The 16,240-nt window shown below is 51.8% G+C and overlaps 1 protein-coding gene across 10 annotated transcripts in view; it reads right to left on the bottom strand.

Moving 5' to 3' along the window:
* The window catches only part of TMEM175 (transmembrane protein 175), a 19,426-nt gene extending 3,186 nt beyond the window's left edge, over positions 1–16,240 (bottom strand). For 2 of the 10 annotated variants that reach the window (XM_063108619.1, XM_063108622.1), the window contains exons 1-10: positions 15,822–16,240; positions 15,516–15,598; positions 9,354–9,529; positions 9,212–9,250; positions 6,974–7,071; positions 4,854–4,905; positions 4,511–4,546; positions 3,710–3,793; positions 3,157–3,321; positions 27–105 (exon numbers count right to left, since the gene is read on the bottom strand). In XM_063108619.1, the coding sequence (XP_062964689.1) occupies positions 27–105; positions 3,157–3,321; positions 3,710–3,793; positions 4,511–4,546; positions 4,854–4,905; positions 6,974–7,071; positions 9,212–9,250; positions 9,354–9,506 (706 nt within the window). In that variant the 5' untranslated portion in view covers positions 9,507–9,529; positions 15,516–15,598; positions 15,822–16,240. Of the gene's footprint in view, positions 1–26; positions 106–3,156; positions 3,322–3,709; positions 3,794–4,510; positions 4,547–4,853; positions 4,906–6,973; positions 7,072–8,756; positions 8,915–9,211; positions 9,251–9,353; positions 9,530–9,896; positions 9,940–15,515; positions 15,599–15,821 lie in introns of those variants that run through there. The other 8 variants (XM_063108620.1, XM_063108621.1, XM_063108623.1 and 5 more) reach the window with 8 other exon arrangements.

The raw sequence follows: 16,240 nt of genomic DNA, 5'->3' as shown, positions 1-16,240 counted from the left end.
CCGACGATCCACCCCTGGTCACCTACCCATGAGCTTGTCTCTGCACCAGCTGGTGGCCTTGCTGACGTGGGGGAGGAAGACGACTGTTGCCATCAGCAGGTATGACTGCAGAGACAGAACACGTGAGCGTCCCCTCCATGGTGAGGCCAGGGCTGCATGCCACCCTCACACCAGGTGGCTGGCCAGGAATCCCGCCCCAGAACAGTCTGCTCCAAAGGGAAGGCCAGCACCAGCGGCAAGAGACAGCAGGGAAGTGCGCTTTACCCAGGTGAAGGCGCGTGTCAGAGCACGCCCCAGAGTGCAAGGACAGCCCACAGGTGGGGGACGCCTTCTCAGATCATCTACCTGAGAAGAGTCTAGTATCCAGAGTGCACAGGGAACTCTGACAACTCAACCCCAGACAGACACACAACCCAATGGAAAAATGGGCAAAGGACTCGGACAGACATCTCTTCAAAGAAAATACATCAATGGCTGATAAGCACATGAAATGATGCTCAGCGCCATCAGTCAACAGGGAAATGCAGATCAAACCCACAGGAGACGCCACCTCACACCCACTACAATGGCTAGAATCAACCAAAGTGACAGCTTTAAGAGACGTGGAGAAGCTGGAGCCCTGTGCGCCTCTGGAGGGCCATGAAGTGGCACGGCTGCTGTGGAAAGCAGTTTGGCGGCTCCTCAAAAGACTAAATGCAAAATTCCCATAGAATCCAGCAATTCCACTTCTGGGCATATACACCAAAGAACTGAAAACGGATTTGAAGAGAGACCTGCACAGCCATGTTCACAGCAGCCTTAGTCCCAACAGCCAGGGGGTGGAAGTCACCGGTGTCCCCCCCGACTGATGGCGGGTAAAAGGAACGCGGTCCTTCTGTACCAGGCACGTACTGGGCAGTAACGAGGAAGGAAATTCTACCACATGCTAGACACAGATGAACCCTGAAAACATAATGCTGTTTTAGGAGCCGGACACAAAAAGCCACGTGTTGTGTGATTATGCAGAACATCTGGAACAAGCAAATCCACAGACAGCAGGTGAGAAGGTCCGGGGACTGCGGGAGGAAGGACGGGCCTCACTGCGCATTGGGGACAAGCCTCTGCTGAAACTGGGCAGAGGGGGTGGTCGCACACACTGTGAACACACTAAATGCCACGCCATTGTCCACTTGAAAATGGTCACGGTGGCAAATTTTACATCACGGGTACTTTACTAAGATTTTTTTAGGCATGGAGGGCAGAGGGCCAGGCCAGCGTGACGCCTGGCCCTGAGGTGCCCATGGGAAAGGGCAGGCTCCGCTTCCTGGCGCTTGGCTCTGCAGCAGTGCCGGGAACGCACAACGCTGTGCTCAGGCTGGTGCTGCCCACACACACAGCGACCCCTGACACCCTGCCAGGATGCTCGGTGTCCTGGGCTATGGCCCCTCCACTTGTCAGGACCGCCTCAGGCCTCTGCAAGGGTGCCACCCCACCCGTGTCCTTCACTGAAAGCACCCCACGTTCACTGGAGGTGGGTGAGAACTCTTCACAAGTAACGAGAGTTCTCAGGTGTGTTTATAACCCAGTCTGCCAGGCACAGAGCCACATGTCACTCAGGCGCAGCGGCAGCAGCGCACAGACGTGCCAGCAGGAGGCACGCGCGGGTGTACTGCTGGGGGTGAGGGTGCTGTGGGGAGGCAGAAGTTGGAACTGGGCAAGGGGGGCCTATCGGGGTGCCTGCAGTGTGGTGGGAGGCGAAGCAGCGGGGAGGGAAGGCTGCAGGGAGTGGGTGTGGGAGCCTCATGTCTGAAAAGAGGTGGGGGCGTGGGGTGTGGCCTGAGATGAGGAGCCAGCAGGTAGGAGCAGCAGTGATGGAGTAATCTGGGAAGGATGCAGCTAAGCAGCAGCTGCCAGTGGGCTGGGGGAGGGGTGCGGTGGCAGGCATGCTGGCCACTGTGGCCTGAGTCACCTTTCCCTCTGGGGTCCTGGATGTGCTGGCTGCTTGGCTACCTACACCCCATACAGAGGACCCTCCTTTCCCCAGTGCCGTGGCCACGCTGTCCCGCACCTGCTTCTGCCTCACAAGGCAGCCACTGCGTGCGAGCGGGACCTGGCGGCCTGCCCTCCTGTCTCGTGAGCACCAGTCGCACCGTTGTCTCTGAGGAAGCAGCCACACAGCAGCGCCCCCCACCTCACACCTTCCTTCTCCCCTCATCGTGGAGGCCTCCTGCCACGGCCCCACGTGGTCTGATGCTCAGCCTGACTGCTGGTGCCTCCGACCCTCTGGACCCTGAATTCTAAAGTCAGAATTCTCTTGAAATGTTCACTGAACACTGAAAAATAAAATAAATACTAATCATCACCACCACCAACCATTATTTCTCCATGATTCTTACGATGCTTCAGGTTTAGAAACTCCATTTACTTCAAGAGTGCACAAGTCGGTCCATCAGCCATAAGAAGCTCTGTGACCGACGGAGGCAGCTGCTGGTCAGTGTGCGCCTCGCTCCTGGCTGCTGCGAGCTCTGTTAGAACAATGTTCTCGCTCCTGTTGAGATGCTTTCACTCTTGCTTGCCTGAGTGTTGCCGTCGACAGAGGTACAGTGGCCAATAGGCCCTGCTCACAGCAGGGCTGCCCAGACCCCGTTACCACAAGTGTACACAGCAGGCACCTCCTGCCAACATCTGGGTCCTGCAAGTGTCTTCTCCAGTCCTCAGCTTCCTCTCCGGGTCCTGGGACTTCCTTTCTCTGCTTTCCCCCCCTCCAGTGGTGGCTCCCTGTCATCAAGGCAAGGCTGTTCTGACCCCTCCACCCACATAGCTACTTGGTGTCTACTACTCTGGCAGGGGTTTGTGCAAATTCCTGATCCAGAATAAAGAAGACACGCAGAGCCCTGCATGCCCGGTGCCTTCATTTCTCACCCTCCTCTTGCTAACACTTCACAGGAAGGGATGACACATGCACCGCCCCGAGGGGTGTTTCTTGAACTTGGCAGCTGGGTCCAGGGAGCCCTGGACAGAGCAGCAACCACATCTTGGACACCTGTCTTCACCCAGGTCACTTGCTGCAGCCACAGGCCTCGCACAGCCCTCGGGGGACGTCCTCACATACCAGCCCTCCCCTGCCACCCCCATGTGTGATCCCACCTGGGCCCTGGGTGCTGTCCCGGCACTCACCATGGGGAAGAAGAAAAGGGAGAAGATGGCTGCCATGAAGCACAGAGCTGGGCCCCGGAACACGATGCCCAGGATGTGCTGCCGGTGCAGGGCCCTGTGGGCTGAGCGCTGGATCTGCGGGCTCAGCAGGTGTGGGAAGTGGAATGCGTACCCCACAATCAGTGCCTGGGAGAGATGCAGGCTGCAGATGCCAGCCCCAACAGGGCACACAGACAGAGCCAGCCCACCCTCGGGCTGCCTAACAGCACCTGCACAGGGGTTGCGGGGGACCCCAGAGGTGGGCTTGTGCCCCAGGATGTCCTGGGGAGGAGGCTGGAGTGGAGAAGGGGAGGGAGCCCTGCTCCTGGGGCTGTGTGTGGGGGTCCCAGAGCCAACCCTTCCTTGTCTCTGCTCAGCAAGGAATGGGGGCTCTGGGCACACCACATCCTATGTGTGTATGTGGGCAAGACTTGGGCTCCTTGGGACGTGTGGGGGCAGGCCCTCGGCGCCCCACCTGCACGGCCCTGATGGTGATCACACACACACACATACCCCCAGGCCCTGGGGACCCTACCTGTACAGCCCCAATGGCGATCACACACATGCAGAACAAGAAGATGCCCAGAGGCACGTCAGGGAAGGTCACCATTAAGGAAAACTGTGGTGGAAAGAAAGAGGAGAAGAAGAGAAAAAAGCAAGTAAGAACCCCAAAAAGTTAAAGGCCCCAGGGGTTCCAGGGCCTGAAAGTGAGGGCACAGTGAGCCTCCCCGTCTCTGTGCTGTTCACTGGGATGCAGGGCCGTCACAGGGTGGGACAGCCAAAGTGTGGGTGTATATCTGGGGGGTGGTCTGCCCACCCCCCCCCCACAGGAGCAAATTCTATCAAATGCTTCAGCCCTCCGTAGCTAAAATGTCATCAAATTCCTACAGAAGTCCGCAGATCCAAATTCTCTGTGATACACAGCCCTGCAGCCCAGCAGTCTCTGTCAGAATTCAGAACGTGTGTGCTTATGGGCCTGAGCAGCGGCGGGTGAGGGAGGGAGGCCAGCTGGATGAGGTGCGGGGCTGCATGCTGCGGATGGTCTGGAATGGGCAGCAGGCTGCAGCCTCAGGGGCCAGGTGGGAGCCAGGAGCATTGGTGACAACCCTCACTGTGGTCTCTGCCTCTGTGTGCCCTCCTCTGAGGCCTTGGAGGCCTCCTCTCCCCCAGCCTGACAGTCCCTGCCTGCTGGCTCCCCCAAAACCTTCTCTCCTCGTAGTAACGCTGTGGCCTGGGCCCTGGAGCACCCAGCTGGTCTGAGGGTCTGAAGACCGGCCAAGCCCAGCGGTGTTCAGCAAGGCTTCGAGGAGCATCGGAGGAAGTGGCTGTCACTCACCGTGTATGGCAGGAATGTGATGGTCATCATGCAGGCCTGTGGGGAGGAGGGGAGCCACAGTCACGGTGCGGCCTGGACCAAGGGGGAAGGAGGGCACTCATCTTCCCTGCCCTCACCCCATAGGCAGGCGGCACAGCCAGCATCCGCGACCCCTCCACCCCCGGTCTGTCTGGGCTGAGGCTCCATGTGGGAGCATCTGAGGAGCTTCCAGGTATGGGCTGGTTCCAGGCTCTGAGGGGACACAGTTTACAAGAGAAGCAGCTAATGCTTCCTCTCGCTCCTCCTTGGATGGTTGAATTACAGACTAAAATCACTTCCCAAAAAGTGGCAGGGAAAAGCTCACCAGGTTAAGCAAGGCAAGCGTGTCATCTGTTTTCCCAACAGCCTGGAACAACCTGAACAATTTAAGAAAAACAGGAAGAGACAGATCATCAGCAAGATGTGCTTCTGATAAAATTAAACATGCACACACTTTTTCCAGTATCTTCTGGTTAGACATCATTAAAACATGTCATTTTTAGCTAAATATAAGATACCACCCAGGAAACGAGATTTGGAAAATACAAAGAAGGAAATACCAGTTCCCGAGACGCACCCTGTCACCCCTCCTACTCTTCTGGTCATGCTCCCCCTAATTTAAAGCATGTTGCTTTAAACAGCACCAATCTGAAGAAACAAATGTGTACACGTGGCAGCTTTGGGGTGCATGGTCTCTTCAAAGCATGCTTTCGGAGACGGTTTATTACATGGTGCTTGGGGCTGGCTGCCACTCTCTGAGGCCTCCCGACTGTGCCAGGCTGTCAGCGGCCTCTGGGGCCTGCAAATCACCTGTTCCAGGCATAGAGGCCAGATCCCCACATGGGTGCCCAGCCCAAGCTCTCTGCAAACACCCCTTGGTGGAGGTTCAGCTCTATCCTACAACAAATGCCCTCTTAAGGCCTTGTGTCCACAGTTTTGAAAAGAAATCCTCTTTTCCTCATTGTTTTTTCAGGGATTTCGTATCTAAATCTGTTGAAACTGCCTATCTAATGGATATGGTTTTACGCTGAGGCAACAGGCATAAACAGAAAACTAGAAACAGATCAGTGTCCATCCAGGAAGCATGAACGCAACTCACCAAGGGTCCTGCTCCTGAAGCCCCATCCCCTGCTGGCCCCTCGCCTGGGGTTGCCCCACCCTGGGGTTGCCCCACCCGGGCACTGACCCACCAGGGCACTGACCCCTTGCGGTGGGAAGAGTAGTGCTACACTTGCCCTGTCCACTCTAAAGACCTGGCTTTCGGCTGGCCGGTCCCCCGTCCTGGGAGTTCTGAATCCAGCTCAGGGGGCCCAGGGTGGCCTCAGGGGCTTATTCTGGGGCTGTGCGGTTCACTAAAAAGTCAAAAAGAAGGGGCCAGGTCCCACTGGAGGGCACCCTCAGCCGTGATGCACAAAGGCCAGGGAAACCCCTCACTGGCCCCTGTGCTCCACACCAGGGTGTGCCTTTGACAAATGAAAGCACAAGCAAGGGACTGTGTAGCACTGTCCATGCTGCAGCCCCTCGAACCCCACCAGACTGTGGGCCCGAGCGACTCTGTAAACAAGGGAGGCCCAAGAGGAAAGCCCTCCCCTCAGTCTTGAAAGAAGAGGGTCATCTGTCACCACCGGAAACAAATCATTCTGCTGAGACAAATGAATCACATAAAACAACAGGGACACTTTCAATGCAAGTGGAGATGCTCGACTGGACCTAGCGATTTTTCTGCACCCTTGGCATTCCCCAGAGAGCACTTTCTTTCAACAGGCCCATTTGTAATGGAGGACAATCCATACCCCCAGCTCTACCTCCAGATGTCCTCTGTCCCTCTCTGTCCCCTGCAGCTCTGGGACCCCATTCCCCTGGAACTTAAGGAAGCTTTTCCTCCCCAAAACACAGCCCAGGCCTTGCGCATGCCCACGTCCTGCTGATTCAGCCTCCAGGGAGAAATGGCAGTACAGCTCGTGAGTCCCCAGGGGCAGGACGGCAATGGGGAGGGAGTTGTGCACATCGAGCGATGGCCTGAGCAGGACTTAATGGCCAGGACGCAGCTTGGGACACATGGCTCACAGCCCCCTCTTGGCCCTGCTCCGGCCTGGTCTGGCAGCTCTAGCAGGTGGGCACTCGGCTGTCCCACCTCAGATAGGAGGAGCGCCCGTGGGCAGCGCTGAGCATCTGGGAGGTGCCCACGTTGGGGTGAAGAAATGAGGATCAGAGAAGAACCTGGGGCAAGGGCAGGAAGGAGCAGCCTTCCAGGCCTAACCTCCCCAGGATGCAGAATGTGATGGGGTAAGGGTCCCAGGGACACCCTGAGAACCATGTGTCTCGCTGGTACTGCTGCTGCTGCTGTACTGCCCCCGTGCCCACTGCACCCTGCAGTCACTGGGCATCTGCACTGAATAAGCCATGAAGATGCAGACCTCACCTGGGAAAAGCCCTGGCCCCTACCTTATGTGTGCTGCCCAAGCCTCAGTCACAATCAGGAACGTCATCAGGTAGACAGCAATCCTGGTTGCTAGAAGTTTCTGTATACTTTTGTCAAACTGCTAGAATGAAAGACCACAGACGTCAGAGGAAAGTTACACAAGTGAAACCAGCCCGAATCCCAGGTGAACCCCCACGAGGTGCTGCCCATCTCCCTTGACAACAAGCCCCACCCTCTGGCCCCTGCCCTTTCTGCACGGCAGTGACCAATCCCCCACATCCACAGCTGGGTATTAGAGTCTTCTGTGGACTGTTTTCCTGCTGGAATGTCAGCTCGAGACCCTTCAGTGACAGGCTCACAGGACCAGAGCAGTGGGCACCACAGGCCTCAAATGCCATCAAGGAGCAGGAGGTGAGGATGTGTCTTAGTCACTGGCAGGTCTGTCCTCACATGCAGAAGGGACAGAGGGCAAAAGGGCATAGCTAGCTCCCTCCGGCCCTTTTATAAGGTCACTAGTCCCATCCAGGAGGGCTCTGCCCCCATAACTTAATCCCCTCTGAACGGCCCCACCTCTTAATACCATGGCCTTGGGGTTTAAGTTCTAAACTACGGATCTCGGAGGGACACACACATTCACAGAGCAGCAGGGTTACACTCGGTGTTGCCTGGGCGAGCAATTCTGAAACAGCGAGGGGAAAGGTGCCTCTGAGGAAGGCCCTGCCCCTCGGTGGGATCTCAGCCAAGGCCAGTGGCTGGAACGGGACAGAGGCAGGGAGGACACACCGTAAAGCAATGGGAGGGGTTTTAGGTTTCATCTACGGAGACTCAGAACACCGGCCTCTTCACTGCTTTCCTTGCTTCTTTATTTGCAAGTCAGTGACTTACTATTTTAGTTAAATTACTTCTTTTATTGAGTGCTGTCATGTTTTTTTGAATCACTGGGCTTTCGAAGTCTTGGCTAGTGGGTTTTTTTTAAAACAAAACAGAGAACAGATCTGTGAATCCCCTTCATGTCCAGGGAAGCGTCCACTGTTCCAGCACCTTCTGCAGGAAGCACATCCTATCCTTCCTCCACTGACATGTCTTCTCGGAATGAGTTCCATGGACTCTCAGGGAACTTTCAGAGGCTCAGAGTCCTCTGTTAACCAGTTAGGACACACAGAGAAGAGACTTTGCACTAAAAGTTACAGTCTGCATAAAAATGACTTGATCGCAGAGAAGTGTGAGGAGATTTAGCCTCACAGGGTTTTCCTAGATCTAACCACAGTGAAGGCCTTCATGTTATGTGGCCTCACGGCGAGGCATCCCCCATCCCTGTGGCCTCACTGACAACTCTTTTCCCAAGCTGGTGGCTGAGGCAAGCACAGAGGCGGCTGTAGAGCCAGGGCCAGCACCCGGGGGCCACCTCTCCTGAGCAGCTGCTGTGGCTCCCTCACACGCCAGCCCCCTTGGGGAGGTGGGTGCACCTCTGGTGGATGAAAAAGCCAAACTCTAAGCAGCACCCATGGCCTCCAGCACCACCTAGGCTTGGCTCACCAGTCAGGATTGGTGCCCAGCCTGCTGGCCTGAGCGCCACCACGTCTTCACTCCTCTGTACCTCACAGTGCTTGTGAGGCTGGCATCAGGACACCCAGGGCCTCCCATGTGGGGAGGTCTAGCAAGGCACACACCGCCCCCCAGGGCCTCTAAGCATCTTCTGAAACCATTCAGCTTCTAAGGTGCTATGTGTTGCTCTTTAACTCAGAAACATTCCAGTAAAGTTGACCATAAATGGAAACTCTGCTTCTAAAGCCTTTTCCCACTCACCAGTGGAATGAAACTGCCTGAGTGAGCCAGGGTCTCTGCAGAGGGTACAGCAGCAGGCTTTCTGTTTAGGGTCAGGGTACCACTGTGAGGGATACTCGGGGGTGACAGAGCAGAGACCCCACCTGGGGAGCTTCCCCTGAACAGAGGAAATTGCTGTCCTGTAAAAATCAGCCTCTCAGTACAGGCCTAGACCCTCCCTTCCCTGCAGGAGCCCAGGGGGGCGCCTCCACTGCCTTCAGCTGTGCAACCCCCCTACCCCCCAGACAAGGGCCCCTTGGGTCGGGTGGGCACAGGCTGAATTGGTGCTGCTGAGGGAGGAGGCACCGACAGCCTGCCCGCTCCTCCAAATGAGGACCCCACCTCCTGCCCGGCCCCCTGCCTCCCCTGGGTGGTTCCCCGAGCCCAGAGTGGGTCTTCTCATGGCCACGCTGTACGAAGACAGCCTGTTCCCATACCTGTTCGGGGGAGATCTCTGTGTGGGTCACAGGCAGGATCTAAAGGGACAAAGAGGGGAGAGGAGCTCAGAGACACTTCTGGGCCCTATGGGCTGCTCCACAGGTGGGGTGGGGTGGGCTGAGTGGGCGGGCCCATACACACCATGACGGTGGCGATGATGGACAGCAGCGCATCGCTGAAGCTGAGCATGCGGTGGGAGCTCTGTGTCTCCTCCCCAGCATCCTTGTCCGTTCTGCCTAGGGGGCCATCCCCCTGCACATCCAGAGTCTGCTCTGGGGTCCCAGGCCTGGACATGATGGGGCCGGTGGTGGCAGGAGCTGTGAGGAAGCACAGCTCTGAGCATGCCGGGGGGGCCCCAGCTATTCCACCCCTGCAGGCTGCAGCCATGATGCAGGGGCAGAGGCCAGGCGTGGGGGGGTGGGTGTGGCTGCAGCTGAGAGACAGGATTGGTCCCAGCTGCTCTGTCCTCTCCCAGGCGGCCCCTCCAATTTCTAGCCTCCAGGCTAACAGCACCGGCATCAGACTATGCCCTTGGCGCTATCACTGCTGAGCACTGTGACATGGGCAAGAGACAGGCTCTGTGCCTGTTTCCCTCAAGAACGGGGAAGACGAGGGAAGGCAACATACAACAGATAGTGGGTGCTCAATACAGTACCATGTCACCAGGGAAGGGATATGAAATACCTGACCTCCAAGGGCCGACTCTCCTCTGTGAGTCGCTTTCATCCTAAACATGGAAAAGGAATGAGGCGCCGTGTGGGGCCCGAGTTCACAGAGTCCTCTGGGGCCTTGGTGCCCATACATGCATGCAAGGGGCAGCCCCTTCCCCCAGGGGCTGCACTGTTGCTGTAGTCTTTGAGGAAACCGAGCCCTTGCATGACTATCTGGCACCAGGGGAGGGCGCTCTCGCTCCCCTCATGGTCATTCCACCTGCAGGGGCCAGGCTGGGCCACTCAGGGCCGAGGCACACACCTAAGCCAATATCCCAGCTGTGGCTCACTTAGCACAGGGCTCCATGGGCATTTTTAATATTGGAGACGGGGCCAGGAGGACCAGTGGATGCGGCTGGAGGGTGCTCTGGGCAGAAGAGAGTTTGGTGCCTCCGAGAACAGAGCTGAGGTGTGACCAGGGTGGTCAGAGGCACCGTGGGGGGACACTGAGTAGTTCTGGTCCCTACCCAACTGAGCACCTTGGATTCTGCACTGGACCCCAGGGTGAGATCAGCAAGGTTGAAGGAAACAAGATCAATATACAAAAATCAACTATAATTTCTATACACTAGCAATAAACAAACTGCAAATGAAATTAATAAAACAATTCCATTTATAGTAGCATCAAAAATACTTAGGAACAAATTTAACAAAAGAAGTACAAAACATTGTTGAAAAAGATTAAAGAAGATCTAAATAAATGGAAAAACATCCTTTGTTCACGGATTAGAACACAATATTGTTAAGATGGCAATACTTCCCAAATTGATCTGCAGATTCAATGCATCCCGTCAGAATTCCAATTGCCTTGTGCGCAGAAACTGACAAACTCACCCCAAAATTCACAGGAAATTCAAGAACCCAGAATAACCACAATAATCCTGGAAACAAGAACAAAGTTCGAGGAGCCACGCTTTCCATGTGCTGTGGGAGCTCAGCAGAGGTGTCCTGGATGGACTGAGGAGGGGAAAGCTGTCAGAACGGGAGATGCTGAGCTGTGTCTGGAAATATTTCTGGCAAGACAAGGATGTTTATCAAGCATATACCAAGTACCAAGCACTGTTCCAAGAACTTATATTTAGGGCCGAGCCCGTGGCGCACTTGGTAGAGTGCTGTGCTGGGAGCGTGGCGACGCTCCCGCCGCGGGTTCAGATCTTATATAGGACTGACCGGTGCACTCACTGGCTGAGTGCCGGTCACGAAAAAACGACCAAAAAAAAAAAAAAAAAAAAAAAAAAAGAACTTATATTTAATATCTCTTAATTCTCACATAATGCAGTGAAGATTACTGAAAGGCAAAAGGAACCGACTGTGTGTGTGTTTAATGGGGAGAGCCTGGAGTGCAGCAAGGCGCAGGAATCTGACAAGGCCTAAGCACGAGGCTCAGACTTGGAGAAGCACTGAAGAAGGCAGTCAGGACTAACTCGCAACAAGCCTTGTACACCCCATGCAGGAGTCTGAGCACTGTTCTGGAGACTGTGTAGAGTCCGAGTACATTCCAGATACAAGTCTATGATCAGATACGTGATGTGCACATATCTCCTCCCAGCCTGGGCTGTGTTTTCACAAAACTGTTTTTTAAAAATTAATAGACATCTTTAAAGCAGGTTTAGGCTTACAGAAAAACTGAGCAGAAAATACAAAGTTCTTTTGTATGTTCACTTCCCCCTTCCCCTTATTGACATCTTACATTAGTGTGACACATTTGTTACAGCCGAGAAGCTAACACTGATACGTCATTTCCAACTTAAGTCCAGTTTACATCCGACTTCACTCTGTGCTGTACACTCTGCAGGTTCTGACTAACGTGAAATGGCTTGTGTCCATCTTTACAGTATCACACAGAAAAGCCTCACCGCTCCACACCCCGAGCACTTCACGCATCTGCCCCTCCCTCTCTCTCCCTGCAACCACTGATCTTTTCACTGTCTCCATAGTTCTGCCTTTTCCAAAATCTCATAGTGTTGGAATCTAGAAGGCAGTCTGCACCCTTTCAGACCGGCTTCTTTCACATAGCCATGTGTATTTATGGTTCCTCCAAGTCTTTTTGTCTTGATAGCTCATTTCTTTTTACTGCTGAATAATTCCACACCTTATGCCTGTATCACAGTTTATCCATTCTCCCATTGAAAGTATTGGCTGCTTTCAACAGTGTACTTTGAAGTTCTTAATTTTTATGAAGTCCAGTTTATCTATTTATTTTATGGATACTTCTGGTGTCATATCTAAAAAACTCACAGAATACTTCATAGATTTTCTTCTGTGTTTTCTTCAGGAAGTTTTAATTTTAGATTTCAAATTTACATTTATAATCTATTCGGTGTTAATTTTTATATATGCTACAAGTATGGATTATGGTTCCTTTTCTAAATATATGGGTATCTAACTTTCCAGTATTACTTGTTGAAAAGACAATACTTTTGGGCCGACCCCGTGGCACACTCGGGAGAGTGCGGCGCTGGGAGCGCACTGCCACGGGTTCAGATCCTATATGGGGAGGGCCGGTGCGCTCACTGGCTGAGCGTGGTGCGGCCGGTCACAAAAAGAACAAAAAAAAAAAAGAAAGAAAAGGCAATACTTTCTCCAACAAATTACCTTTGCTCCTTTGTAAAAAATCAATTGACCATATACCTACTGGCCAGTGTCTGGACTCTTTATTCTGTTCCACTAATCTACTTAGCTATCTTTATAGCAACATCACATTGTTTTGATTACTGTGGCTTTCAAATAAGTGTCCAAGTTAGGTGATGTAAGTCCTACAATTTTTTGTTTTTGTTCAAACTTGTTTTGGCAATTCTAGTTCCTTTGCAGATCCAAATGAATTTTAGAATCGGTGTGTCAATTCTATAAAAGAAGTCTGCTGGGAATTGACTGGATTGCATTCAATCTATAGATCAATCTGAGGAGAACTGATGTGTTAATACTGAATCTCCCCAATTATGAACAGGGTATATTTCTCCACTTATTAAGGCTTTAAATTTCTCTCAGCAAATTTTTGTAGTTTTCAATTTATAAGTCTTACACATCTTTTTCAGATTTACCCCAAGTATTTTACACTTTTTGATGCTAATATAAAAAGCATTTTTCTCTAACTTCAACTTCTAGTATCTGCTAGTATGTAGACATATAACTGATTTTTGCATATTTATCTTGTATTCTGCAACCTTGATAAACTCACTAGTTCTAGTAACTCTGTAGATCTCATCTGATTTTTTTTATGTACAGCAGTGATTCTTTACTGAGGGTGAGGGGAAGCACACATTTGGCAATGTCTGAAAACATTTCTAGCAGTCACTAGTAGTGTGTGTGTGTGTGTGTGTGTGTGTGTTTGTGTTAGTTGTATCTAGGGAGTAGAGGTCAGAGATGCTGCTAAACCTCCTACTATGCACAGGTTACCCACCTCCTCACAGTAAGAAACTAGCCCAAAATGTCAACAGTGCCAAGGTGGAGGAATGCTGACAGATGATCATGTCGTTTGCAAATAAAAAATTTAATCCACTCCTTTTCAATCTGGATGCTTTTTATCTCTTTTTCTTGTGTCATTACACTGGCTGGAATTTCCAGTACAATGCTGAACACAAGTAGTGAACATAAGTAGAAAAGACACCGAAAGTACTCTGCTGTTATTGTGGGGAGTGTTCTATAAACGTTTATTAGGTAAATTTGGCTGATAGTGTTGTTCAAGTCTGGGTACTTGTCCCATCATTTACTGGGAAAGAAGTATTCTCCAACTACATCAACCTCCAACTACAGTTGTGACTTTCTCTCTCCTTGCAGTTCTATTACTTTTTACTTCATGCATTTTAGAACTTTGTTATTAAGTGCATAAATGTTTAGGATTGCTTTGTCCTTTTGATGAATTCACCCCTTCTTCATTAAGAAATGGTCTACTTAATTTCTGGTAACATTCTTTGCTATGAAATCTACTACAGGGAAATAGATTTGGAAATTAAGACCATAAATTGAGTTTTACACACACACATATATATATAGTGAGAGACCTAAGGAGAGAGAAGTATGGAAATACAGATTTGGGTTAAGATGGTGTAACTATATCATCAACTGCAGTGCCAGTAAATAAACGTGCTCTGTAAGTACTTACGAAATAAACTGTCAAGTAAGCTCTGAGTTCTAAAGTAACTACATGGTTTAGAAATCCCTACTTGATCCTAGCTCATGCCAATGTAAGTCCATGGTCTCCAAACTCAAGCTCTATCGTGCTCTCTAGTGAGCTGTTCAATAGGTCTCCCACAACAGTTACTTTAGGTCTCTCCCACACTGCTTAAACCTTGGGTTTTCCACCTTCCTCTCACTTTCTATAGATCTTTTCTTTTCCTTATTCACAGTGAAAACACAAGCCATCAGAGAATTCTTTCACCTTCATTCCAAAAACTACATCGTTTCCTGCAACTGCAACCCATTTTTCCTCCTTGCCTCCTCTCATAAGAGTGTTTTTCCTGTGTCCAAAGCAAACACCCCCATCTATGCTCTGGATGTCACTCCCCTCCTATCTCCTACGGGACCTTACTCCATTATTTCCCTCTCTTCTGTACCAGCAAACCTCCTCTCCCCACTGGCTTCCTTCCATCAGCTTTAGGCTGCTCAAGAATCTCCCATCCCAAAACATCTCAACACTACATCAACCAGCCAGCTCCCACCCTCTTCCCTTCACAGCCAAACTTCCTAAGTTATCTCCACTTACCATCTGTACCTTGTCATCTCTTTCTTCCTCCACTTATAGTAATGTATACCTTCCACCCTGCCACTCCAATGGAACTCTTAGTGAGGTCACCAATGACCTCATTGTTGCTAAATCCAATGTACATCTTTCATTCCTTTTTCTACTTGACTTTGAAGTGGCACTAGACACCTTTAGCTACCTTTTCCCCCTGGAAACATCCTCTCTCCTTGGCTCCATGACATAATACCCTGTGGGTTTAATTCCTGCTTCCCAGGCTGCTCCTTCTCCATGTGCTGTTCTGTTCTCTGAAGGTGCTAACCTCTTTATGTCTAAATTGGTCTCTGTGGGTCCTCTCTTCAGCTCCTAGAGCCAGCTGCCATCTATATGCCGAGGACACCCAAATATCTGTCTCTAGCCTGGACCCTTTCCTGAACTTCCTTGTATTTCACAGTCCACTGGAAAAATGCACTGGTTGGAAAAGCCAGATAACTTGTGTTGAATTCTAGCTGTATCACTTGCTGACCTTAGCCAAGGAATAACATTGTCGAGCATGTTTTCCCATCCAAAAAAGGCGGGAGTTAATTATACTGTGCTTTCCACGAACGTATTTCTGGGTTACTAAAATAAACCATTACATAAAAGGATGTTGTAAGCAATAAAGCACTCTATAAACTAAGCTACTGTTATCATTACCTCTTATGGTAAAGTTAACAGATGTTAGCTTGTTTCAAAAGGTATTTTTAACAGACAGAAATTCTGGGAGGGTTAAGATGCTGATTTGGGCTTTGGGATCCACTTTCAGCTTGAGAACAAATGCTCTACGCAAGGGGCTGCAACCTCAAATGCCTACAGGAAGTAACTAAGGCAGGTAACACAGATAGCGCTGTTAGCCAGGAAATAATTGCGTCTTACCCGAAGGAGCAGCTCTAGATGACTGGTAACGCACAGGATTCTAAGTCCAATATTGCAGATCTGATTTTTGTTTTCTCCAGAAGCTGGAAAACATATTTTTTTAAACATAAACTTTTCGGTCTCAAACACCGTGGGGCCGATTTTTTTCTTGTTTAAAAAAAAGCAAAAACAAAAACACTATGGGGCCAAAAGAAGAACGCATGTCTTATTTTTTGCTCCTTATCTTCTAAGGAAAGTCACCTTTCCAACCCCAAATGACTGGGCATTACGAACCCTGCCAACTGGTCCACAAAGGCGTGCTTTTACCTTGGAAAAGTGCCCAGGGTGCGAATGAACCTCGAGGGTCACGGGGCGGTCTCCGCAGGGTGGGGGTCACCGAGAACGAAGGTTTTCTGGCATGGGGATCCCATTAGCGATCACGTCCCGGAGCCGACGCTCTGCTCTGAAGGAAGAGCAGTGCTACGGCTCCGTCACCTCCGCGGCGTCCGCCGTCGGGACCAGCCGGCAAGCAAGCTGGTGCACCCAGGGCCCGTCCGCAAACGCGGCGCGAGCAGCCGGAGGACTCCACACAGGGAGGCGCGGCGCTGACTCAAGCCAGGGCGAGCCGGGAGTGAGCCTCTCGCGAACAGAGCCTGTAGGCAGCGGCTGCGGGTCGGGACGAGCTACCTGGGCGGGAACTGCCGCGGCCACTCCGCAGCCCGTCCCCGCTCCAGTCCGCCCGGCTC

The sequence above is a fragment of the Cynocephalus volans genome, chromosome 9 (genome assembly GCF_027409185.1).
Source record: "Cynocephalus volans isolate mCynVol1 chromosome 9, mCynVol1.pri, whole genome shotgun sequence".
Lineage (NCBI taxonomy): Eukaryota > Metazoa > Chordata > Mammalia > Dermoptera > Cynocephalidae > Cynocephalus > Cynocephalus volans.
This window is presented reverse-complemented; position numbering and strand designations above follow the sequence as displayed.